The 25,538-nt window shown below is 48.7% G+C and overlaps 1 protein-coding gene and 1 long non-coding RNA gene across 3 annotated transcripts in view; one reads left to right on the forward strand and one right to left on the reverse strand.

Moving 5' to 3' along the window:
- Nucleotides 1-25,538, forward strand: part of LOC140390339 (uncharacterized) — a 58,084-nt gene that overhangs the window by 2,204 nt on the left and 30,342 nt on the right. The window contains exon 2 of the long non-coding RNA XR_011934619.1: nt 23,816-24,024. This is a non-coding gene — a long non-coding RNA (uncharacterized lncRNA). The remainder of the gene's footprint in view (nt 1-23,815; nt 24,025-25,538) is intronic.
- Nucleotides 9,319-25,538, reverse strand: part of LOC140390338 (uncharacterized) — a 49,052-nt gene continuing 32,832 nt past the window's right edge. For both annotated transcript variants that reach the window (XM_072475413.1, XM_072475412.1), the window contains exons 8-11: nt 22,996-23,091; nt 19,597-19,701; nt 14,817-14,902; nt 9,319-13,327 (exon numbers count right to left, since the gene is read on the reverse strand). In XM_072475413.1, coding sequence (XP_072331514.1) covers nt 13,292-13,327; nt 14,817-14,902; nt 19,597-19,701; nt 22,996-23,091 — 323 coding nt within the window. In that variant the 3' untranslated portion in view covers nt 9,319-13,291. The remainder of the gene's footprint in view (nt 13,328-14,816; nt 14,903-19,596; nt 19,702-22,995; nt 23,092-25,538) is intronic.

Below are 25,538 nucleotides of genomic sequence, written 5' to 3' on the forward strand. Positions count from 1 at the left end.
CCTGGGTGGGAGGTTTGCTAGAGCTCTTCGGGAGGGTTTAAACTAGTTTGGCTGGGGGATGGGAACCAGAGCTATGGATCAGAGGATAGGGTAGCTGTTGAACAGGCAGAAATAGTATGCAGCAAGTCTGTGAGGAAGGACAGACAGTTGATAGGGCAAAGTTGCACTCAGTGGAATGGGTGAAAGGGTGTCTGTTTCAATGCAAGGAGTGTCAGGAATAAGCGAGATGAACTTAGAGCATGGATCAGTACTTGGAACTATGATGTTGTGGCCATTACGGAGACATGGATTTCACAGGGGCAGGAATGGTTGTTAGATGTTCCGGGGTTTAGATGTTTTAAGAAGAATAGGGGGAGGTAAAAGAGGAGGGGGAGTAGCACTGTTAATTAGGGAGTGCACCACAGCTGCAGAAAAGGAGGTAGTTGAGGAGGGGTTGTCTACTGAGTCAGTATGGGTGGAAGTCAGAAACAAGAAAGGAGCAGTCACTTTATTGGGAGTTTTCTATAGACCGCCCCAATAGCAGCAGAGAGAGGAACAGATTGGCGGCAGATTTTGGAAAAGTGCAGAAATAACAGAGTTGTTGTCATGGGTGACTTCAACTTCCCCAATATTGACTGGAACCTTCTTAGTGCAAATGGTTTGGATGGAGCAGATTTATGTCAGGTGTGTACAGGAAGGATTCCTGACTCAATATGTAGATAGGCCGACTAGGGGGGAGGCCATATTGGACTTGGTGCTCGGCAACGAACCAGGCCAGGTGTCAATGTCTCGGTGGGAGAGCATTTCAGTGACAGTGACCACAACTCCTTGACCTTTACCATAGTCATGGAGAGGGATAGGAACGGGGAAGGTATTTAATTGGGGGAGGGGAAATTATACTGCTATTAGACAAGAGCTGAGGAGCATAAAGTGGGAACAATTGTTCTTGGGGAAATGCACAACAGTAATGTGGGGATTGTTTAAGGAGCACTTGCTACGAGTGCTGAATCGTTTTGTTCCACTGAGACGAGGAAAGAATGGTAAGGTGAAGGAGCCTTGGATGACAAGAGAAGTGGAGCTTCTAGTCAAGAGGAAGAAGGAAGCTTGCGTAAGTTTGAGGAAGCAAGGATCTGACTCGGCTCGAGAGGGTTACAAGGTAGCCAGGAAGGAACTCAAAAATGGACTGAGGAGAGCTAGAAGCGGGCATGAAAAAGCCCTGGCGGGAGGGATTAGGGAAAACACCAAGGCGTTCTAGACTTATGTGAGATATAAGAGGATGATCAGAGTGAGAGTGGGGCCAATCAGGGATAGTGGAGGGAACTTGTGCCTAGAGTCTGAAGAGATGGGGGAGGCCCTAAATGAATACTTTGCTTCAGTATTCACTAGAGAGAGAGAGACCTTGTTGCCAATGAGAACAGTGTGAACCAGGTTAATAGACTCGAACAGGTTGATATTAAGAAGGAGGATATGCTGGAAATTTTGAAAAGTGTCAGGATAGATAAGTCCCCTGGGCCTGACGGGATATGCCCAAGGTTACTACGGGAAGCGAGGGAGGAGATTGCTGCGCTGTTGGCGATGATCTTTGCGTTCTCACTCTCCACTGGAGTAGCACCGGATGATTGGAGAGAGGCAAATGTTGTTCCCCTGTTCAAGAAAGGGAATAGGGAAATCCCTGGGAATTACAGACCCATCAGTCTTGCATCTGTGGTGAGCAAAATATTGGAAAGGATTCTGAGAGATAGGATTTATGATTATTTAGAAAAACATAATTTGATTAAATACAGTCAGCATGGCTTTGTGAGGGGCAGGACATGCCTCACAAGCCTCATTGAATTCTTTGAGGATGTGACGAGACACATTGATGAAGGTCGGGCAGTGGATGTGGTGTATATGGATTTCAGTAAGGCATTTGATAAGGTTCCCCATGGTAGGCTCATTCAGAAAGTTAGGATGCATGGGATACAGGGAAGTTTGGCTTGTCTGGATACAGAATTGGCTGGCTGAAAGAAGACAGCTAGTAGTAGTGGATGGAAAGTATTCCGCCTGGAGGTCGGTGACCAGTGGTGTCCCGCAAGGAAATGTTCTGGGACCTCTGCTCTTAGAGGGATTTCAGTTCTCTTTTCAGCTGCAATCCTTCTGCTCACTGAGCAACTTGCAGTCAGAAAGAGAGAGATTTAGATGTTCCTGCAAAAACTGGCTATTTTTGCAGGGGTCCTGCCTCTGTTACAGGACCTTTTTCAGTGTAACAGCTTCCAGCTACTTTTTTGACAGCACACTCGCACACAGGACCCCCCCCCCCCCCCCCCCCCCCCTCCCACAGTCAGTTAGTAAACAGGCTTTTAACCATCTCCTATGTTAATCCCAATGGAGACCCAGAATACACTGGTCTTGATCAGGCAATTATACCCAGGGTCTTTAGATGACCCTGGGCAGCACGGTAGAACAGTGGTTAGCACAGTTGCTTCACAGCTCCAGGGTCCCAGGTTTGATTCCCGGCTTGGGTCACTGTCTGTGGGGAGTCTGCACATTCTCCCCATGTCTGCGTGGGTTTCCCCCGGGCGCTCCGGTTTCCTCCCACAGTCCAAAGATATGCAGGTTAGGTGCATTGTCCATGCTAAATTGCCCTTAGTGTCCAAAAGGTTAGGTGGGGTTACTGGCTTACGGGGATAGGGTGGAGGTGTGGGCTTCGCTGGGGTGCTCTTTCCAAGGGCCGGTGCAGACTCAATGGGCTGAATGGCCTCCTTCTACACTGTATATTCTATGATGAGAGAATCATTTTGTTCCTTTGTCTTTACTAGATGGTTTTACAACTCCTTGTCTGGAAGCACAGTGAGGGGTTCCATTGTCCCTTAGAAAAGCTCCCTGTAGCCATTCCTGTCAGGGACGAGCTGTGGGGTCTTTTAAACAAAATATAAAACTCAGGTCTTTGTTTAAGTCTGATATTTCTGTGCAAAATCTTGGTGTTTTTTCCTGCATCATGATAACACTGGCACATTGAGGTGGGAAGGTGCTCACACTTATTGATGACAGTAATTGATAACAAAGGAGAAAATGCTGGAAAATCTCAGCAGGTCTGGCAGCATCTGTAGGGAGAGAAAAGAGCTAATGTTTTGCGTCCAGATGACCCTTTGTCAAAGTTAATTGATAACACCTCCCCAGCAGTACCTTTGCTGATTTCCTGGATATTCTCACCTCATGTTCAGGTGTTTCCTTAAAAAGTGGTGCTGGCGGGGTTATGGGAGGATGTCCTGAGGAGACTCAATGCATCCTCGTCGTGTGCCAGGCTCGGCCTGATCCAATTTAAGGTGGTCCACAGGGCGCACATGACGGTGGCCCGTGTGAGCAGGTTCTTTGAAGGGGTGGAGGATAGGTGTGAGCGCTGTGTGAGGGCCTGCGAATCATGTTTTAGGCATGTCCGAGGCTTGGGGGATTCTGGCATGTCCGAGGCTTGGGGGATTCTGGCGGGGGTTTGCTGATGTTATCATGTTATCGGGGCAGCACGGTAGCATTGTGGGTAGCATAATTGCTTCACAGCTCCAGCGTCCCAGGTTCGATTGCGGCTTGGGTCACTGTCTGTGCGGAGTCTGCACATCCTCCCCGTGTGTGCGTGGGTTTCCTCCGGATGCTCCGGTTTCCTCCCACAGTCCAAAGATGTGCAGGTTAGGTGGATTGGCCATAATAAATTGCCCTTCGTGTCCAAAATTGCCCTTAGTGTTGGGTGGGGTTACTGGGTTATGGGGATAGGGTGGAGGTGTTGACATTGGATAGGGTGCTCTTTCCAAGAGCCGGTGCAGACTCGATGGGCCGAATGGCCTCCTTCTGCACTGTAAATTCTATCTATCGAATATGTCGGAGGTACTGAAGGTAAGGGGGGTTCCGAGTCCAGAGGTGGCGATTTTTGGTGTGTCAGAAGACCCGGAAGTCCAGGGGGTGACAGAGGCCTATATCTTGGCCTTTGCCTCCCTGGTAGCCCAGAGACGGATCTTATTGGCGTGGAGGGACTCGGAGCCCCCAAAGTCGGGGGGGTGGGTTAGTGATATGGCTGGGTTTCTCAGGCTTGGGAAGATTAAGTTCCCCCTGAGGGGCTCAATGCTTGGAGGTGGAAGCCGTTTATCGACTTCTTTGGGTAACAAGCTGTCAGCAGTGAGATGGTGGGAGGGGGGTTAAAAAAGGGAGGCGGGGGAAGTTGGGCGGGGGACGGTTGGCGGGGTATTGGAGTTGCAGAGTTGTTTATGTAAGCCATGTTGGCTGGGCTTTGTTGTGTGTTTGGTGTGTGGTTGTTTATTTTGTATTTTGTTAAAAGTTGTTAATTATAAATACTTCAATAATTTTTTTTTTTTTTTAAAGTAGCGCCCCAGGGCAGCACCATGGCACAGTGGTTAGTACTGCTGCCTCAGGGTGCTTAAGTCCCAGGATCGATCCCGGCTCTGGGTCACTGTCCGTGTGGAGTTTGCCCATTCTCCCCATGTTTGCGTGGGTTTAGCCCCCACAACCCAAAGATGTGCAGGGTAGGTGGATTGGCCACGCTAAATTGCCCCTTAATTGGAAAAATTGGAAAAAAAGAGGCGGCTGAGTTAAAATATTTGTGTGTTTATGTAGCCCTGTTTTAATTGATTAGTGATCCAATTAAAAAGATAACCCAGCAGATAAGCTTTGGTCTCAAACAAGATGAATGTTAGTTTATTAAAGTTCTGGAGCTGCCATTCATTCTGTAGCATTTTCTGTTGGCTGCAGTCAGAGACGGGGATGAAGGGAGGGAAGGAAGGAGGGAGGGAGGGAGGTAGATGCCTTCAAGGGGCATGGCTGGTGGAGGGCACTGTCACAAACCATGCTGAAGGTATCTGCGTGTGTACCCCAACTTGAAACACCTATCGTGGGGTGTATAGTTTTGTTTTGGAATGGTGTGAGGAGTCACATGAAACCCCAGTGAGAATAACCAGTCCAGTCATTATTAAAGACTATTTATTAATATAAAGAAAACACATGAACAGGACAAAGACAATTAAATATATGAATAACTAAATATAGAGTTTATGTAGAATGTACCCCTTGTTCTAAAAAAAATATTTAAAGTCCTGCAACTCCTTAAGACTTCCCCTTTCTCCAAACAACATCCAAATAAAATAAATGTATAAGTCAAATCCAGCTTATAGTCACTACACAATACAGGGCTCATAATCAAGTCTGGGAAACATATTTTCCTGGTCCAGTGAAGATATTTAAACTGTAATTATGAAGATATCTTCATGGCCTTGGCTCTAAGTCTTCAATGTAAAAACTGGCCTCTCAGACTGTTAGATGTAAATTGGCCTGTCTGCTTCTGAGGGTGCTGGCAATTATATAATTTTCCTCCTTGATTCTTCATTCTGTACATTTGGTTATCTGCCTCTTTCAAACTTGACTCTAGAAATCAGCATGTGTATACGTCCACCGATCTCTCAGTCATCTAGGTAAGCTGTTTCTGCCAATAGGGTGATTTACACCTAATACTGTCTAGATGGCTGATAATCTCATTACAGGTCAGCATGGTGGTGCAGTGAGTAGCACTGCTGCCTCGCGGCGGCGAGGTCCCAGGTTCGATCCCGGCTCTGGGTCACTGTCCGTGTGGCATTTGCACATTCTACCCATGTTTGCATGGGTTTCGCCCCCACAACCCAAAAGGTGTGCAGGGTAGGTGGATTGGCCACGCTAAATTCCCCTAAATTGGAAAAACTGAATTGGGTACTCTAAATTTTTTTTAACGGGTCACAAATGCCTTTACTCACTCAGAATCTGTTCTGCTTTCTGAGTCCAGCTAAAAAGACAAACACTGACTGATCAATTGCAAGACGTTGCTAATCCCAACCTCAAATTTCAATCCATTTACCTTGGAAAGAACAAACTCGAGCAACAGTGAGTAGCACTGCTGCCTTGCGGCGCCAAGGTCCCAGGTTCGATCCCGGCTCTGGGTCACTGTCCGTGTGGTATTTGCACATTCTCCCCGTGTCTGCATGGCTTTCGCCCCCACAACCTAAAACAAAAATGTGCAGGGTAGGTGGATTGGCCACTCTAAATTGCCCCTTAATTGGAAAAAAAGAATTGGGTATGCTAAATTTAAGAAAAGAAAAGTCACATCTCATCATGCCTTTTGAATGCTGGCTACTGCAGCCGTTAGACCGATTTCTACCGGTTGATGGGCTGATCACATCCTATCATGCCTTGTTAAATTTGCTTCACTGCTGTTACGAGGCAGATCCATGACAGGCAGTCAACTTGCGAATCCAAACCTCTAACCTTCTGGTCATGGCTGAGGAAGGAGCATTTGGTTATTTTTTATGATGCCAAACTAATGGTCTCTCTCTAGACTCTCGCGGGTAGTGGAGGCAAATGGGATAGTGCCAGAGAGTGGCTTTTCACACGGCTCACATCATCCTGGCCAAAGAGCAGTATCTCCATAGACAGCCACGTATGAATGGAAAGAAGAACCATCTGTGGTCCTCCAGGATGTCCTTCACCTGAAAGGGCTAGGGTAGGGATGCCATGTCTAGACAGAAGCCAAGCAAAGGGCCTAGCATTGGCCTGCTGGCTTTGAGATGGAGGCAAACATGTAAAGAATATGCTCACTAAATGTATCACTTTAATGCTTTCACACTTCTCTGAGGCACTGAGGGTGCAGGTTCCAAGCAACAATAGGCCTCCTAAAGATGAGGTTCAAATGTTTGGACTGCTCAGGTGGGGCTCTTAACCACTCACCGCAGGGAGTTTCTATTGTGCCCTGCACAACATAGCATTATAAAGGGCGATGATTTGCCTGAGGGAGACATGGAGGAGCGAGATCTCTGCTCCAATGAAGAAGATGGTGAAGGCGATGGAGCTGACAATGACCAGGATGTCACCAAACCACATGCAAAGGCCATTGCAGGGGTACGATGTGGCAGACAGTTAAACAAATCAAACAGCTACCACATTCCAGGCAGCATAAGCTGCTGACACATTCCAAATAGTTGGTTTTCTATCCTCTGCAGGTCGGAAGGCCACATTACCTGTATAGTTCTCTATTACGTATCCTGGCTCTGGGTCCCTGTCCGTGTGGAGTTTGCACATTCTCCCCATGTCTGCCTGGGTTTCACCCCCACAACCCAAAGATGTGCAGGTTAGGTAGATTGGCCATGCTAAATTGCCCTTTAATTGGAAAAAAATAAATAATTGGGTACTCTAAATTTAAAAAAAAAAGAAAAAAAAGTTCTCTATTACACCTTGATTTATGAGCGCTGAATTATGTGACACTACCTATCATTGTAGCACAGTGGTTAGCACTGTGGCTTCACAGCGCCAGGGTCCCAGGTTCGAATCCCAGCTGGGTCATTGTCTGTGCGGAGTCTGCACGTTCTTCCCCTGTCTGCGGGGGTTTCCTCCGGGTGCTCCGGTTTCCTCCCTCTAGTCCCGAAAGATGTGCTGTTTGGTGAATTCGACATTCTGAACCCTCCCTCAGTGACCCGAACAGGCGTCGGAATGTGGTGACTAGGGGCTTTTCACAGTAACTTCATTGCAATGTAAGCCTACTTGTGACACTAAATATTATTATCATCTGCCCTGCTGTTGGTTTGATCCATTGCATGTGCCAACTTATGCTAATATTCAGTACCCTGGCGCTAAATGCGCACATTAAAACCTCAGGCACCTGGAGTGGAATTGTGATTTCGCCTAAAATCCATGTGCAATGCAATTTGGAAACAAATCTAAAATTGCCAGGGATGTACACCTGACATCCTCTCCCAAAGAGGGGCTGATGTAGCAGAGAGCTCTTTCAGGCAGAAACCAATAGGGAGGAGCAGCAAGAGAACACCACTTAGCCCCTCAAGGTCTATTCCCCATGCAGATTAATGAGGGAAGATTGTATTCTGTCCCTTGATCACCACTCACTCCCTTAATTTTTTTTATTACGCAGAGAAGTATCGAGGTTACTTCGGAGTCCATTCACTGAGAGCGCCTCACCTGCACTATGGGTTGCTGAGGCGCAACCACTCTGATCCTCAAGTCTCAGTCCATGATGACCTGAGCATTAGTGTGAGACTGTGATCGACATTGTGGAGAGCCCGGCCAAGGTAAACTTCCTTCCCACATGGATCTTGCAGCGGCCTGTAAACCCTGCTGATGCTTCACATGGATAACCTCTCAATCCTCGGCAAGGGTCAGCACACAGGCCCATTCTACTCTTTCCCTCATGCACCAAAACCCCCGTCTTTCAATCGATGTCCAATGAACTTTGATTGCAAACCTTTTATGCAAGGTGTACTGCCACTCATGAAAAGGAGACGAAGAGGCCACTCAAATCTCTATGTGAGGTCTGACAAAGGCTTCAGGCAACTGAAAACACACCTCTTAAATTCTACACTCCAATACCTCTTGCAGTCAAGACTAATATGCCTGTTGCCTCTAAATCGGCTGCCGTCAGCTCAAAATGACAAATCACCAAGGAAGGCCATTGACAATTGAACATCGCCACCACAGCTTCCTCCAGTCATGTAAAACAGCTTCCGGTAAGGTTACAAAATAACTTTCACGAGTACTTTTCCAAGCAAAAAGTGATAAAGTTATTAATTAAATACATCTACAAAGATTAAAATGCAGATAAAGGAACAAGATGCTTAAAGATGAGATTTCAATTTGAGTTTGTTCTTTCCAAAGTAAAAGGATTGAAACTTGAGGTTGGGATTAGCAACGTCTTGCTTTGCAATTGACCAGTCAGTGTTTGTCTTTTTAGCTGGACGCAGAAAGCAGAACAGATTCTGAGTGAGTCAAGGCATTTGTGACCCTTTTTTAAAATTTTAGAGTACCCAATTAATTTTTTCCAATTTAGGGGAATTTAGCGTGGCCAATCCACCTACCCTGCCCATCTTTTGGGTTGTGGGGGCGAAACCCACGCAAACACGGGGAGAATGTGCAAACTCCACACGCACAGTGACCCAGAGCCGGGTCCGAACCTGGGACCTCGGTGCCGTGAGGCAAATTGTGAGGTTTGACTGGCTCTACGAGATAGTGGATGGAATTCACCCCAAATATTTCTAATTGTGGTCGCCAGTGGGAAATGAGCTGCAATTCCCAACGGGTGGATCGGCACGTTCTAGATTGCAATCCACCCAAATTTAGACATTTTTATGGAGCTAGGGGTGATTTGCGCCATGGGATCCGAAGCAGCCAATAAGGCCGGACCCTCCGAGATCAGGGTGCATTTTTTAAAGGGTGCTTTAATCTCAGTACATTAAAGCCCCACCCGTCCACCCCACTCGGTGGGCAGCCCCCCCCCCTCCATTGAGCGACCGCACTATGGATATGCCAACGGTCCCCCATTAGACCCCATCCCTTGGTTGGCACTGCCTCCTGGGCTGTGGCAACCTGGCACTGTAACCTGGCACCCTGGCTGTGGCAATCTGATAGTGTTCCTGACACCCTGGCTATGGAAACCTGGCACTGCCAGGGCGCCAGGGGCAACACTCGGTCAGAACACCTGGCCTTTCTAGGGGAGACTTCGGAACAAAGAAAAAGCATCTATGAGAAAACTATATTAGAAACAACACCTGCTCAGAGCAACACGGTGGCACAGTGGTTAGCACTGCTGCCTCACGGCGCCAAGGTCTCAGGTTTGATCCCGGCTCTGGGTCACTGTCCGTGTGGAGTTTGCACATTCTCCCTGTGCTTGCATGGGTTTTGGGCAGGTTAGGTGGATTGGTCACGCTAAATTGCCCCTTAATTGGAAAAAATGAATTGGGCACTGTAAAATTTAAAAAAAAAAGAAACAACAAGTGCTCAAGTGAGGAAGCACTTCAGAGTTAACAGTGCTACAAAAACAAATTAAGCTAATCCCACCTTTTGAAATAGCCTGGGCATGTCAATCAAGAGGCTTGTGTATTGGAATTGAATGTAAACAATGCAGTTGAAAGCTTTTAAGTTTCTCAGTAAGCCCAGAGGCTTGAAAAAGTTAAGGGGAATGAAATTGAATGTGAAAAATGTACTTCAAAGGTTTCCAACACATCAAAGGGAAGACTTTTACTTTCTTCTGACAGATCTTTTAACTTGACATGCTGGGAAGTTTAAAGGTTTTCAAGGCTACAGAGGGAAGACTTTTACCTTCATTTGACAGATCATTGACATGCTGGGAGAGAATTTAAAGATTTTCAAGGCTGCAGAAGGAAAACTTGCCATGTGGCCTCCATCTTGGGAAAGACCCCTGACCGGAACCCCTCCAGCCCAGCCCAATCAACCCCCTCTGATCCTCACCCTTCCTGAAGGACCTCCCTTGGCACCTTGGTAAGTATGGAGAGGGTACTCACCCACTTGCTCCCCTCCTCCCCCGGGGACCCTGGTAACTGGTCCCCGCTTTTACAGACAGTAGTGATTCACACCTGGATCAATTCCTGCAGAGTGGTGGGTGGGTGGGGGGAGGGGGTGAATACCGGGCGGTCATTCATTCAACCTCGTTAATGAGATTAAAATTAATGCAAAGAGTTGTGATCAGATTCTCGCTGGTTCTGGTCGAGATCCTGATCACACCAGCTGGAATGGTTCGGGAGAATGAGAATCTGGTTTGCCCCGGCGCAAATTCTATTTTGGGGATCTCCCACAATTCTGCCAAAGTCGCAGGATTTGTGCGGGCGCAACAAAGGTGGAAAATCGACCCCAGTATTTAGTTTTATTTTTTACACTATTTACAAAAACCTCATGGTAAATGCATTGTTCTTTGGGCACAGACTTGTGTCGTTCTCTCCCAGTGAGTACCTTTCAACTGTTGTCTATGGAGCGTGTATCATTGTCCTTGCTGTGAACCATCAATGTCTTGTAACGGCTGCGAAAGGGGTAGTGACTGTTAATAGCTGCACACGTTATTAGTGGCTTAATATCTCCTACCAAGGTACATATTAATTTTATCCTTTGTTGTTGTAAAGTTGAGCAGTCCCGTGGGTTACCAATCTGTGCTCTCAGTTTCTTAACTATAGCCTTCCAGCGCTGTCACCATGTTCTGATGAGGTTTCACTTTGTGAGTGACATGGAGATGGTCCGTATTTAGTTTTCGTTAAACTATTTCCTTGCACTATTTACATTCAAGACCTCATGGCAAATACATTGCTCGCTGGATAGACACTGGGCCTTGCTCCCTTGAAGCCTTTTCATCATTTGCTTCCAATGTCATGTTGACACCATTATTAACTTCATTGTACATAACCATTGACCTTTTACTCTACAGCTCTGCTGTCACGTCACCCCCTCCCCAGTACAATCTCAAAACTGTTAAATTACTTTGTTAAACTATTCACGTTACATTCCCACCATTTCCCTCCAAAACTAGAACCTCATCAATTGAGACTGTCTGGGATTTTACCACTCCCCCTGAACTCATCGCGATTAGTTCATGGTGCTGGTCTATCTCGGTTCCAGAACTCGAGCATCGTTTTATTGAGGTGTTTCCGGTCGGCTTGGCTTCCCCTTTTGCGCCATGGTAATACTGGAATGATTGTCTCTCTACCACTTGTAAGAGCATCAGAGCATTTCTGTTTCTTCAGAGAAACCCCAAATAGACTTTGCATGAGGTATGATACCGGGCAGCACGGTAGCACACGGGCAGCAGGTTAGCACAAGTGGATAACACTGTGGCTTCACAGCGCCAGGGTCCCAGGTTCGATTCCCCGCTGGGTCACTGTCTGCGCGGAGCCTGCACGGGTTTCCTCCAGTTTCCTCCCACAATCCAAAGACGTGCAGGTTAGGTGGATTGGCCATGATAAGTTGCCCTGAGTGACCAAAAAGGTTAGGAGGGGATATTGGGTTAAGGGGATAGGGTGGGAGTGAGGGCTTAAGTGGGTCGGTGCAGACTCAATGGTCCGAATGGCCTCCTTCAGCACCGTATTGTCTATGATTGTAGCCCATTGGTTTGCTGTTTGGCTTTACCACATTTTTTCTTTTAAAAAAATATATATTTTTATTGAAATATTTGTGAAATTTTATAACAAAAACAAAGCTCCCATCTATAAACAGGTCGCCCATCCTTCTAATACCCGCCCTCTGCCAGCTCTGGAACCCGCCGTCCATCCTACCCGGCAGGAACCTGTGGTTATCACAGACCGGGGTCCAGACCGACGCTCCCTCCACCCTCTTGTGTCGCCTCCACTGCCCCCAAATCTTCCGTGTCGCCACCACCACCGGACTTGGGGAGTAACAGGCTGGCAAAACGGCAGAGGAGCCGTTACCAGCGCTCCCAAACTGGTGCCTTTGCATGACACTGCCTCCAACCGTTCGCATGCCGACCCCTCTCCCAATACCCACTTCCTGATCATGGCAATGTTGGCCGCCCAGTAGTAGTTGCAAAAGTTCGGCAGCGCCAGCCCACCCTCCCCACGACTGCGTTCCAGCAGCGCTCTCTTCACTCGCGGGGTCGGCTTTACCTTCTACCTGCTGGTCTCTTACCCACGCCTTTTCCCTGGCACTGATATGAGTAAGGTTCTTGTTCTATGCCAGTGATTTTACCAACTGGGCCTTTTCTCTCTGCGTGTTTGCCTGTGACACCTTACTCGGTCATGATCTGGTGAGGTGATGTTGGGTCCAGGTTTATGTTGCAATGAAGGAAAGTTGGGTGTCGTCCTTTCCCAATCAGTAGTTGTGCAGGCAAGAGGTCATTGCTTAATGGTGTCTCCCTGTAATTGAGCAAGGCTAACTCACTCCAGATCATTATCCTTTTTCATCAACATTTCAATGGTTTTTACACCTCTCTCCACTTCTCTATTCGCCTGTGGATGGTATGGTAAACTGGTCACATGATGAAATCCATGTTCTGGGGCAATTTGTAAAAAATATTTGTACACAAACTGTGGACTGTTGCGGGGGGAGGGGGCAATTTAGCATCTGCGTTCCCCGTGGAGCGTAAACGGTGACTTGGGTACAAAAGTCCCGCTGGTTGCCGGCGTGATTGCATTTTCTGGTTTTCCCTGCCCCTTGTCAGTGATGTAACAAGGTTCCTGTCCTGGTGATGTGAAACCCCATGGGGTCGAGAATCGATGTTCAGGCCTCGATTTCATTGATCTTGGAACGGGAGAAGGATCCGGAGCAATGTGGATCCTGACTGTCTGTGTGGAGTTTTGCACGTTCTCCCCGTGTCTGCATGGGTTTCCTCCAGGTGCTCCGGTTTGCTCCCACAGTCCAAAGCAGTGCAGGTTGGTGGATTGGCCATGGATTGACCATGCTAAATTGTTGCTTCGTGTCCGAAGATATGCTGGCGACAAGTCAGAGAATCACTGCTGTTGTGTCCATTTTAAGAGAGCTGAAATTATTCAGATTCAGGCTCAGATTACGGATCTAGATTCGGGATTTGCAGACCTTCCTCCTAAAATAAAATAAGTGCATTTGTTATACTCAGTGACCAAATATTCATAAACAAATGCGAGAGCGAGAGAGCGAATCAGAGAGTGGGAGGTTGAGAAGAATGGTTTCAGGGATGAGAAATCTCAGTGAGGAGTATAGATTGGGAGAGGTTGGGACTGTTCTCCCAGAAAGAAGGAGGCAGAGAGGGTATTTGATAGGGATGTTCAAAATCATGTGGGGGCTGGACAGAGTAGGTAGGGAGGGACTGTTCCTGCACGTAAAAGGATTAAGAATGAGAGGGCACAGATTTAAAGTGATTTGCAAAAGAATGGAGTGTGAGAAAAAAGCGTTTTGACACAGCGAGTGATTCGAGTCTGGAATGCACCGACTGGGAGTGTGATGGAGGCAGGTTGAATCGAGGCATTGGAGAGGGCATTAGATGATTATTTGAATAGTAACAATGTGCCGGGGTTACGCGGAAATGGCAGGGGAATGGCATTGAGTCACGGTGCTCATTTCAGAGAGCCGGTGCAGACACGATGGGCCAAATGGCCTCCTTTCGTACCGTAACAATGTGAGGGCAGAGGGCGGAGAGCCGAGAGGAGGGCAGAGAGCCGAGGGGAGGGCGTAGAGCCGAGGGGAGGGGTATTAAGGACCACAGTGGTAATTTGTGTGTGGAGCCAGAGAATGTCGGTAGGGTTCTAAATGAATACTTTGTGTCAGTGTTCACTTGAGAGAGGGACGGTGTGGGTATAGAAATCAGGGAGAAGGACTAATAAAATTTTAAAAATTAACATCGACAGCCATACAAACATGAATTAGGAGCAGGAGGCGGCCACTCAGCCCCTCCACCCTGTTCCGCCATTCAATAAGATAAGATAATGCATGATCTGATTGTAACCTCCATCCCACATTTCTGCCGACCCCAGATAACCTTCAGTCCCTTGTTAATTGAGACTTCACCTAGCTCTGCGATTTAAAAAATATTCAAAGACTCTGCTTCTACTGCTGATCAGGAAGAGAGTCCCAGAGACTCACGACCCTCTGAGAAAAAAATTATCCTCCTCTCTGTCTTAAGTGGCTCTTGGCCTTGAGTCTCCCAAAAGGGAACAAAGTCCCATAGCGTGTACGTTTAGCCGCGTGTTTCCTGGCGCTTGCAGTACCAAGAAACACTTGGCTGTTCAACGCGACTCGCGTCGTATATGGGGCCTAAATGGGTAACGCGCGGCCCGGTTTTGTACAGTGGGGAGCTTTGCTTGCCGGAACTCCCAGGTGCAGCGAGAGATCGGGACACCATTCAAAAATGAAGCCCCCGAAACAATCCCCGACCCCACCCCCAGCCTGAATGCACTGTGGCAAGAAGGACGAGAATTTTAAAATTGAGATGTCGCTTGACTGGGAGTCAGTCTGCGTCAGTGAGCAAAGAGGTGGTGGGTGAACAGCGCTCGGTGTGTCAGGATACAGGGAGCAGGCTTTGGGGTGATCCCAGGTCTTTTTATCCCAATACTTACCTCAGGTGGCTGAGATTGCGCAGAACCTTCCTGATTTCCATTTGCGGATTGTGCTCCCCCCGGTCGTTCTTTCCTCTGTTTTCTGTCTGTTGGTGCGACACAAAATAAGTTGTAACAATTTACAAATGAGCTGAACATTCTGACAATGATTCGAGTGGTTCGTTCAGATGTCGTTGGGTAGATTTTTCCTGTTGCATTGCTTGAGATTACAGGAATTGTGGCCTGGCAGTAACTTGTGTTCTTGGAATTCCCATTCCACCTCACTGAATTTTCCTCCTGTCGAAAGGTCATGAAAAGCTGACACATCGGGTCGCTGGGACTGAAAGTGGGAGACGAGTGGTTTGGCTGGCAGTCAGATCCAAGGTGGCATGATGCCAGCCGCAGCCAAGTATGAGGCTGCCAGCCAGTTAAGGACATCACGCCCGAGAGCTGCTGGACCAATCAGAGAGCTGGCGGCTCAGCAGTTCCACCACTGGCAGTGGTTCAATTGGCCAGCCCAGCGAGGAGTCCCAGATTGCCAATGTTCCCACCGTTGGCAATTTGGCATGGTGGCAGGAAGACTTGGGGCGCCCCGTCCTTTCACCAAAGCCTGCCTCCGCCATTTTGACAGTCGTCCCGCTCCGTTGCTGCCGTCTCCCAGCCCATTAACCCAGTCCCCAAACTGGAGGCAGAAAACTCAGCCCATTGTCCCTGCTCCTCTCTCATAGTTGCTTCCAAACATGCTGAGCATTTCCAACACTTCCTGTTTTCAATTCAGATTTCCAGCATCCGCAATGTTTTGCTTTAACTTTCCCTCGTGTTTGCTGCACCCTGAAGATTCAATAGCCCGAGGAGTGGGAATAAGGAAATTTGCTCCAATTGTTGTTTACTAAGACATTGCCTTAAAATCCCACCATGCAAAGTTTGTGTACCAAAGAGCCACTGGCCACTTATGAAAATCACTGGTCCATTATTTTTGAGGGGGATCTGGGCTTGGCCAACATTTAGTGCTCATCCCTTTTTTTGAACTTTAAATATAGAATGCCCAATTCATTTTTCCAATTAAGGGGCAATTTAGCGTGGCCAATCCATCTACCCTCCACATCTTTGGGTTTGTGGAGGCGAAACCCAAGCAAACACGGGGAGAATGTGCAAACTCCACACGGACTGTGACACAGAGCCGGGATCGTACCTGGGACCTCAGCACCGTGAGGCAGCGGTGCTATCCACTGCGCCACCGTGCTGCCCGTTAATGCTCATCCCAAATTGCCCTTGTGGTGGTGGTGAGCTGTCATCTTGAACCCCTGCACTGAACCGTAAGGAGTAATATAAACGTAAGCTTCCCGGTGTGATAATGTGTGGCCGTTAGTCTTACCATTGCATCCCCATTTCCTTTTACTTCCCAGTCACTCCCACAGTTCACATCTATAGAGCTATCACCAGGTGGTTTATCCTAAAATAACCCCCTTGCCCCACCTGCAACTTCCCTATCCTGATATCTTATCTTGTGTCATGCCTCATTCTCACTGCCGACCTCTACCCCCACCCCTTGCTAATTGGCACACATTCTAGCAACAAACTTACTAACAATCAAAGCCCTAACACAAGCTTTAATGTAATGCAAGTAAAGCTTCCTCGGGTACTGCACAGAGCATTAGGAAACAAATTTGACATCTCTGTCCTGCGAGACAATATTAGGTCAGGCAGCTCCAGGCACAAACACCAATGGTAGAACAACTAAAATCAAGGATAGAAAAGAGGCTAGAATTGGAGGAGCTCAGACATCTTGGAGGGTTGTGGGGTTGATGATTACAGAGATTTTTTTGAAATCAATTTACAGGTTGTAGGTGTCACTCGCTAGGCCAGCTTTTATTGTCCATCCTAATTGCCCTCGAGAACATGGTGGGGAGTTGCCTTCTTGAACCACTGCAGTCCGGGTGATGTAGGGACACCCAATGTTATGTTAGGTTGGGATTTTGACCCAACAGTAAAGAAATAGCAATACATTGTCAGACTGGGATGGTGAGAGGCTTGCAGGGGAGCTTCTAGGTGATGGTGTTGCCATGTGCCAGCTGCCCAAGTCCATTTGGACAGTAGCAGTCCTGGGTTTGGAAGGTGCTGCCTAAGGAGCCTTGGTGAGTTCCTGCACTGGATCTTGTAGATGGTACACCCGCCTGCTACTGTGCGTTAGTGGTGGAGGGAGTGAATGTTTGTGGAAGGGGGAGCAATCAAATGGGCTGTTTTGTCCTGGATGGTGTTGAGCTTCTCGAGTGTTGTTGCAACTGCGCTCATCGGGCAAGTGGGGAGTGTTCTCTCACACTCCTGATTTGTGCCTTGTAGATGGTGAATAGGCTCTGGGGAGTCAGGAGGTGAGTTACTCGCGGCAGGATTCCTAACCTCTGACCTGCTCTTGTAATGACAGTATTAAAATGGCTAGTCCAGTTCCGTTTCTGGTCAATGGTAACCCCCAGGATGTTAGTAGTGCGGGATTCCGTGATGGTAATGCCATTGAATGACAGGGGTGATGGTTGGATTCTCTTTTGTTGGGGATGGTCATTGCCTGGCGCTTGTATTGTGAGAATTTTACTTGTGACTTGTCAACACAAACCTGGAATTTGTCCAGTTCCTGCTGGATTTGTACATGGACTGCTTCAGTATCTGTGGAATCGCAAATGGTGCTGAACATTTTGTGCAATCATCAAAGAATATCTCTATTTCTGACCTTAAGATGGAAGCAAGGTCATTGATGAAGCAGATGGTTGGGCCGAGGACGTTTCCCTGAGGAACTTTTGCAGCGATGCCCTGGAATAGAGTTGATTGACCTCCAACCATCACAATCACTTTCCATCGCGGCAGGTATTACCCGCGCCATTGGAACGTTTTCCCCCTGACTCCAGTTTAACTAGGGTTCCTTAATGCCATACTCAGTCAAATGTGGCCTTGATGTCAAGGGCAGTCACTCTCACCTCACCTCTGGGGTTCAGCTCTTTCTTTCTTTTTTTAAATTTAGAGTACTCAATTCATTCTTTCCAATTACGGGGCAATTTAGCGTGGCCAACCCACCTAGCCTGCATATTTTTGGGTTGTGGGGGCGAAACACACGCAAACACGGGGAGAATGTGCAAACTCCACACGGACAGTGACCCGGGATCGAACCTGGGACCTCGGCGCTGTGAAGCAGCAGTGCTAACCCACTGCGCCACCGTGCCGCCCGGACTTCAGCTCTTTGTACATGTTTGAATAAAGGCTGTAAAGAGGTCAGGAACTGAGTGACCCTGGCACAACCCATACTGCCGCTTGAATCACTTTACTGATCAAGACTAGACTGATGGGCCGGTAAGTGGCTGGGTTGGATTTATCCTGATTTTTGTGTACAGGGCACTCCTGGGCAACTTTCCACATTGCCGGGTAGATGCCAGTGTTGCAGTCGTACTGGGGCAGCTTGGTTAGGGTTGCAGCAAATTCTGGAGCACAAGTCTTCAGTACAATTGCCGGAATATTGTCAGGGCCGATAGCCTTTGCAGTATCCTGTGTCTTCAGCCGGTTCTTGATATCACATCGGGTGAATCGAATTGGCTGAAGACCGACATCTGTGATGCTGCGGACCTCTGGAGGAGACCGAGATGGATCATCCACTTGGCGCTCCTGGCAGAATATTGCACTGATGTGCTGAGCCTCCCCCAGAATGGGGATATTTGCTGTTTGGCCCACAGGTAGTCCTGTGTTGTAGCTTCACCAGGTTGACACCTCTGGCTGGATTCTCCATTTGGGAGACTAAATCCCCTTGGTGTTTTATGCCAGGACAACTGGCCACCGATTCCCTGCCCCGGGGGTGGGGGGGTTGCTGGGCTAACAGCCATGCAGCGTAGAGGTCCCAGGTTTAGCTGCTGATACGGCCCAGAGCATTGCCGGGTCCATGCCGTGCATCGCGACGGCTTGCAGCGGCCGCTCAGTGTGTCATGGCGGACGCAGCCCGCGGACCACAGGAATAGTCCGCCCTTCGGCTGGCTCCCGCGCCCCAGACCGCTCTCTCTCTCTCTTTTCCCCCCCCCACTCCACAGAGCCCCCATCCCTGATTAAAGCCCCCACCTCCCCGCGGAATCGGCCCTCCCCCGACTGGCGGCACTGGACTGAGTCCGCAGCCGCCACGCTGAGCTCCTCAGACAGGTGAGACCACACATGTCACACACCGTCGGGAACTCGGCCGGTCGGGGATGGAGCATCGCGGGCTGGGCCTCAAGCAATGGCCTGAGGCCGTGGATACAGCGTATTTTCAGGGGGCAGAGCATCGTGAAAGTGGCGCCGCCCCCGATTCTGTCGTCATCGGGGATTCTCCGTCCCTTCGCTGAACGTGATTTTTGCGTCAGGGATCGGAGAATCCAGCCCCTCATTTTTCGGTATGCCTGATGTTGCTTCGAGCATGTTCTCCTGCACTCTTCATTGAACCAGGGTTGAACCCCTGGCTTGGTGTAATGGTGGAATTGGGGATATGCTGGGCCATGAGGTACAGATTTTGGTGGAGTACAATTCTGCTGCTGCTAATGCCCATGGCGCCTCATGGATGCCCAGTTTTGAGTTGCTGGATCTATTTGAAGTCTAGCCCATTTAGCACCGTGGTAGTACCACACAATACGAGGGAGGGTGTCCTCCGTGTGAAGATGGGACTTGTTTCTACAAGGTCCGTGCAGTGGTCATTCCTGAGATACATCTACAGCAGGAAAGTTGGTGACGATGAGGTTTGCTATCTAAGGGTGTGAGATAAATACAAGATATTGTTACGGGTTTAGAAATCATTACTTACAGTTTTGGACATAAATCGCAAAGATTAAAACGGTAATAACAATTGGCACCACCACAGCAAGGGAGATACTTAAATGTAGATCAGGTGATGGTTCACATCCTTTACCTGCCAATAGACAACAGCATGTAAATCTATGAACTGGAGACTGTAATCAGCACATTAGCTGCAAATTCCAAGAAATGGAAAAATATGTAAAACAAATTCTATTTTATATCATTAAAACTCCCGTGTACACGCTTACTTTCCATCCAACTTCCTGTTGTCTCAGTTTTTGAATACGACTTTGTTAATGTTTAACACAAAGACGGACCATGTAAACATTTGGAACAGAAATCTGTTACAAGGCGGCATAGCTTAGTAATGAGGTTGCTTATGAATGCAAATCCATGGGCAGCACGGTGGCGCAGTGGTTAGTGCTGCTGCCTCACGGCGCCGAGGTCCCAGGTTCGATCCCGCCCCTGGGTCACAGTCCGTGTGGAGTTTGCACATTCTCCCCGTATTTGCGTGGATTTCGCCCCCACAACCCAAAGATGTGCAGGGTAAGTGGATTGGCCACGCTAAATTGCCCCTTAATTGGAAAAAATGAATTGGGTCCTCCAAATTTATAATAAAAAGAAACCTGTTACAACACACTCGCAGGCTATAGCCAGCAGGTGGCACTGTGGGGTGAGATTTCTCAGATTTCTCTAACATGGGCTGAATTGCTGTCACATATCGCCAAACAAAATGGCTGCATCAAAAACAATTCACAAATACAAGACATGATGTGTTGAAATCACACAAACAAATGGAGGTGGTAATTCAGCTGTGCTGGCTCTTTGAAAGTACTATCCGATTAGTCCCACTCCTTTATTTTTTTTCCCCTACAGCTCTGCTAATTTTTCCTTTTCAAGAACACGACCAATATCCATTTGACAGTTACTGAGACTGCTTCTGACCCCATATTTCAGATCATAACTTGCTGCATAAGTGAAATTCTTCTTCGCCACCTCTTCTCCCACCCACTTTTCCCTCAGATTCTCCTCCAACTCAAGAACTACTCTGTACTCTCGGCTCCTCTCGGTCTTTATTTGCTGTACCACTGCCTAGATGTCCCCAGTCCCACGTTCTGGAATTCACTCCTCGGAATAATTCCATCCACCGCCCCCCCCCCCCCCCCCCCCCCCCCCCCGCATCTTCTATAAGAGCCTCCATCTCATAGACTGAGATTTGTGCCTGCCGTTCTAACATCTCGCTCTCTGGCTAAGTGTCCATTCCCCCCCCCCCCACCAACAATGAAACAACATTAAACAAGGATCTACGTTACAAAGTGAATTGTCTGCATTTCTTTTTAATGCTTCAACTTCCAGGCAGTTAACCTGCATTCTGTACCCTTTTCTATCTATGAATAATAGCTACTGACACCAGTAAATTGCTATGGGAACGATAGTAATGCACAAAAAGACCGATGCTCCTTTCAAAACCTTGGGATGCCCTAAAGTGCTTGACAGCCAAGAAAGTTACTTTAAATAAAAACACTGAAGTATAATGCAGGAAAAATAGCTTCTGATTTGTGTAAGTCAAGATCCCACAAACAACAACATGATAGCCTGTTTTCATGATATTGGTGGTGGGAGGGTTACATATTGGCCAGGATAGCACCTCTGTCCTTTCATCTAGTGCCAGGGGAACTTCCATGCCACAGAGAGCTGACAGGGCTTTTTCTTTAATGTCTCCTTAAAACATCGACGGGCTGGATTCTCCTTTACAGCGGCTAAGTGTCAGCTCGAATGAAGAATTTGCGGGAGGTTTACGATGGAAAAATCGGGGCCGACCGCTCACCGATTCCGGGACTGGTGAGGGGCTAGCAGCGACACCAGGTGAAACTCCCAGCTCCCGTACCGAAATCGGCTAGAGAATGGCCGGGTCCCTGGCCGTGCATACGCACAGCTGATGACCTGCAGCGGTCGTGTGGACCTGACCCGCCATCGGCGACCCCACAGGCCACCCTCTGGCCGCCCCCCACCAGCCCTCCCGGAAGCTCCCCCCCCCCCCTCCCCCCCCGGCTCAGCGAATCCCGGCCAGCATGGCAGTGCTGGACACAGTCTGCAGCTGCCACACCGGGTTCCCGACTGCTGAGACCACATGTGTCCCGCACCATTGGGAACTCGGCCCATCGGGGCGGAGCATAGCGGGAGAGCCGGTCAATGATGCGCCAATGCCATTGCAACGGCGCGCTGAGGGGGCGCAGCATGGCTGACCAGCCCGTCAAACCAGCGCCGGCCACGATGTAGGCCGGAGTCGAATCTCCGCTCGATCGCCGATTACGATATCGGCATCAGGCAACGGAGAATTCCGCCCGGCTCTGACAGTGCAGCACTCCCTCCATTCTGCAGTGAATTGTTAGCCGAGACTTTGTCTCAAGTCTCTGGAGTGAGACTTCAACTCACTACCTTGAGGAATTGAGAGTGCTGCAAACTGGCGCTGCAACACGAGGATAGACCAACAAGGACAAGACTATTTCCATTGGTACAGGGAAGGGGAAGAGGACATTTAATAGAGAAATTATTGTTGTACAGAAGGGGCAGCACGGTAGCACTGTGGATAGCACAATTGCTTCACATCTCCAGGGTCCCAGGTTCGATTCCGGCTTGGGTCACTGTCTGTGCGGAGTCTGCACATCCTCCCCGTGTGTGCGTGGGTTTCCTCCGGGTGCTCCGGTTTCCTCCCACAGTCCAAAGATGTGCAGGTTAGGTGGATTGGCCATGATAAATTGCCCTTAGTGTCCAAAATTGCCCTTAGTGTTGGGTGGGGTTACTGGGTTATGGGGATAGGGGGGAAGTGTTGCCCTTGGGTAGGGTGCTCTTTCGAAGAGCCGGTGCAGACTCGATGGGCCGAATGGCCTCCTTCTGCACTGTAAATTCTATGAGAACGTTATTAACGCTCGAAATGTTAGCTCCCTTCTCTCTCCACAGATGCTGTCAGACCTGCTGAGATTGTCCAGCATTTTCTGTTTTTGTTTCAGATTCCAGCATCCGCAGTAATTTGCTTTTATGATAGAATTAGAGTTAGTTTGGCCCTGTAAAGAGCTGGCACAGACACAAGGGGTCAAATGGCCTCCTTTTGCAGTGTAAACTTCAATCCTTCAGCACATGTCCATGAAAACTGGCAAAAATACCTCAGCAATTAGCCCTTAAATTTCAGAATCTGAATGGAATGAAATGAAAATCGCTTATTGTCACAAGTAGGCTTCAAATGAAGTTACTGTGAAAAGCCCCTAGTCGCCACATTCCGGCGCCTCTTTGGGGAGGCTGGTACGGGAATTGAACCGTGCTGCTGGCCTGCCTGGGTCTGCTTTCAAAGCCAGTGAAGAACAAGCCCCTAAATCAACCCCTGTTGATTTTATCATTGGACACTCACCTGCTAGTTTATTTATTTCCCAGAGCAGAATACTTGATGTACATATCACAATCAGTCCGCCCATTGGAGTTACTGCATCCAGAGTGACACGGCAACCTGGCAAAAAATAAAACCGAAAGAATCACAGAGAGCACGCATCACGGACACACACATCCTGAGCTGTCTACCCCGTGCTGTGTCTCTGGAGAATGCAAGTGGTCAGAAAATATAAAAGGAAAATTTGTGCGTTTGGGATTTTTGGATCACCTGAGGGTGACAAATATCGTTGTCAGCTGTGGAGGTTGTGCAGTGGCAGCATCCCGACTTGTGAAGCAGCAGTTCTGGGTTTGAGTCCCACTCCAGCATTGGTTAACCAGGGAAGGTGCTTTCATAACGTGGTCAAAGAGGTTGATTATCAACCTGCAAGTCCTTCCAGTACACCAAAGGCGGCAGTAAGACCAGGAGAGGCTCTTAGTCAGCCAGAACCGTGTGGCAGCTGCAACGCAGCAGACTCCCCATGTTAAAAGACTCCGCACCCATATCTGTGCCGCAGGCTGTACTCCATGGGGAGTGTCCTCCTCGCTTTGAGGGAGTACCAGAGAGAGTTGTCAGGTGTGTCTCTGAGTCAGAGGGTCACAGGTTTAAGCCCCAAGCCAGAGGTTTGGGTCAGGATTTCCATTCCTGATCACCATAATCGCAGGAGCAAACAGATGTTTCCCTTATTGTAAAAGCAGATTGTCCGCTCCAGACCTTTAATAGAGGAGTGTTTCCCACTACAACACGTTGGCAATTTGAATACATTTAAAATATCCTGAATACTCATTATTATTGCTGTTTTCAGGTATCATCCGCCCACGCTAGGTCAACAGGGAGACAGCTTTGTGTTTCACAGTAGCAATGTAAGCGGGACGTACACTTTGCGACTAGCACTTGACTCGTGACTTTGAGGTTTGTTCGCCGACCTTGCATTGCTCGCATCATCTTTGACTCCGCACTGGCCTCGCTGGCAGCACCACTTGGCTGTCAAGGATGAGGATCCATATACCAGAGGTAAGAGTCCATATACCAGACCAGTGGTAAGGTGAGTGTGGGGTGTAATATGCTGGAGGGTTACGGCTTGTCTGGGGGAGGAAGGGGGAGGTAGGAGGACAAGGGAGAGAATTGAGGGAAAAGGCTTGATTGGGGGTGTGGGGAAACTGGGGAACGTGACACTCGGAGACAGGAAATAGGGGGAGATGTAGGGAGGTGGAAGACTGGGGAAGGTTGCACTTAGACACATAGCTGGGGTGGAATTAGTGGAATAGTCCTCTGGGACAGAATTGGGATATAGGCAGGTAGGGGCCAAAAATGTGAGGACAGCAGAGTGAAGAGGTGCTTCAGGTCGCATTGCTGAGCTTCCACGGACAGTCCTTACCCTAGCCCAGGGAGGAGGAGGGCATCTCAGTCCACTATCAGTTGTGCCCAGCATAGTGTTCCGGGTGCCGTCATCACCTCATGCAAGGTGGTCTGGGGGTGGGGGTTCCTGGCATAGTACTCAGGCACAGATGGTATATTCACAGTCAGGGTAGCATAGGGGTGGGCACTTGGAAGTTTTGTGGCAGGGTGGGGGGTCCCTATTTTTCCTGGTGCAACTATCCTCAAGATGGGGAGAGGCGTGGTCTACCTGGGACATGGGCCCATTCACCTCAAATCTCAGGACGTAACATGGGTGACATAGTTGTTAGCACTGCTGCTTTACAGTGCCAGGGACCCAGATTTGATTCCGGCCTTTGGTGACTGTGTGAAGTTTGCACATTCCCCCTGCATCTGCGTGGGTTTCCTCCGGGTGCTCTGGTTTCTTCCCACAAATCCTGAAAGACGTGCTGTTAGGTCATTTGAACATTCTGAATTCAGGCTAGGTGGATTGGCCATGCTAAATTGCCCTTAGTGTCCAACAAGGTTAGATGGGGTTATTGGGTTATGGGGACAGGGTGGAAGTGAGGGCTTAAATGGGTCGGTGCAGGTTCGATGGGCCGAATGGCTTCCTGCTGCACTGTATGTTCTATCCCACAGTCAATCGCAAGTCACCGGCAGAACGATATCATTTGGACACGGAGGCTCGCTCACGTCTTTTTCTCAGTATTCCAGCAAAGAGGAGACCTTCAGAAAAATGGTGGGTGTATTCATTGCTGCCTGCCTCCTCTATGGAGACAGGAGGAACGGCAGAGAGCAATGCAATGGTTGTGCCAGGCAGCAGGGACCACTCCGGTCCCAGAGTGACTCTGTGATAAAACAACCTGCCTGACTGACAGCCCATCCACTACATTCACTTTCTTCACCACCGGCACACCACGGCTGCAGAATGGACTCTCCCCAAGGCTGACTGCAGCAACTCCCCAAGGCTCCTTCAACAGCACCTTCAAAGGATGGCAGACACGTGGCTACAGCGCCACCTGGAGGTTCTCCTCCAAGCTGAATTGGAAATATATCAGTTCCTTCACTGTCATTGGGTTGAAATCCTGGAACTCTCTAACAGCATTGAACTCTCTAACACCACATGGACTGCAACAGTTCAGGAAGGAAGC

The sequence above is a fragment of the Scyliorhinus torazame genome, chromosome 14 (genome assembly GCF_047496885.1).
Source record: "Scyliorhinus torazame isolate Kashiwa2021f chromosome 14, sScyTor2.1, whole genome shotgun sequence".
Lineage (NCBI taxonomy): Eukaryota > Metazoa > Chordata > Chondrichthyes > Carcharhiniformes > Scyliorhinidae > Scyliorhinus > Scyliorhinus torazame.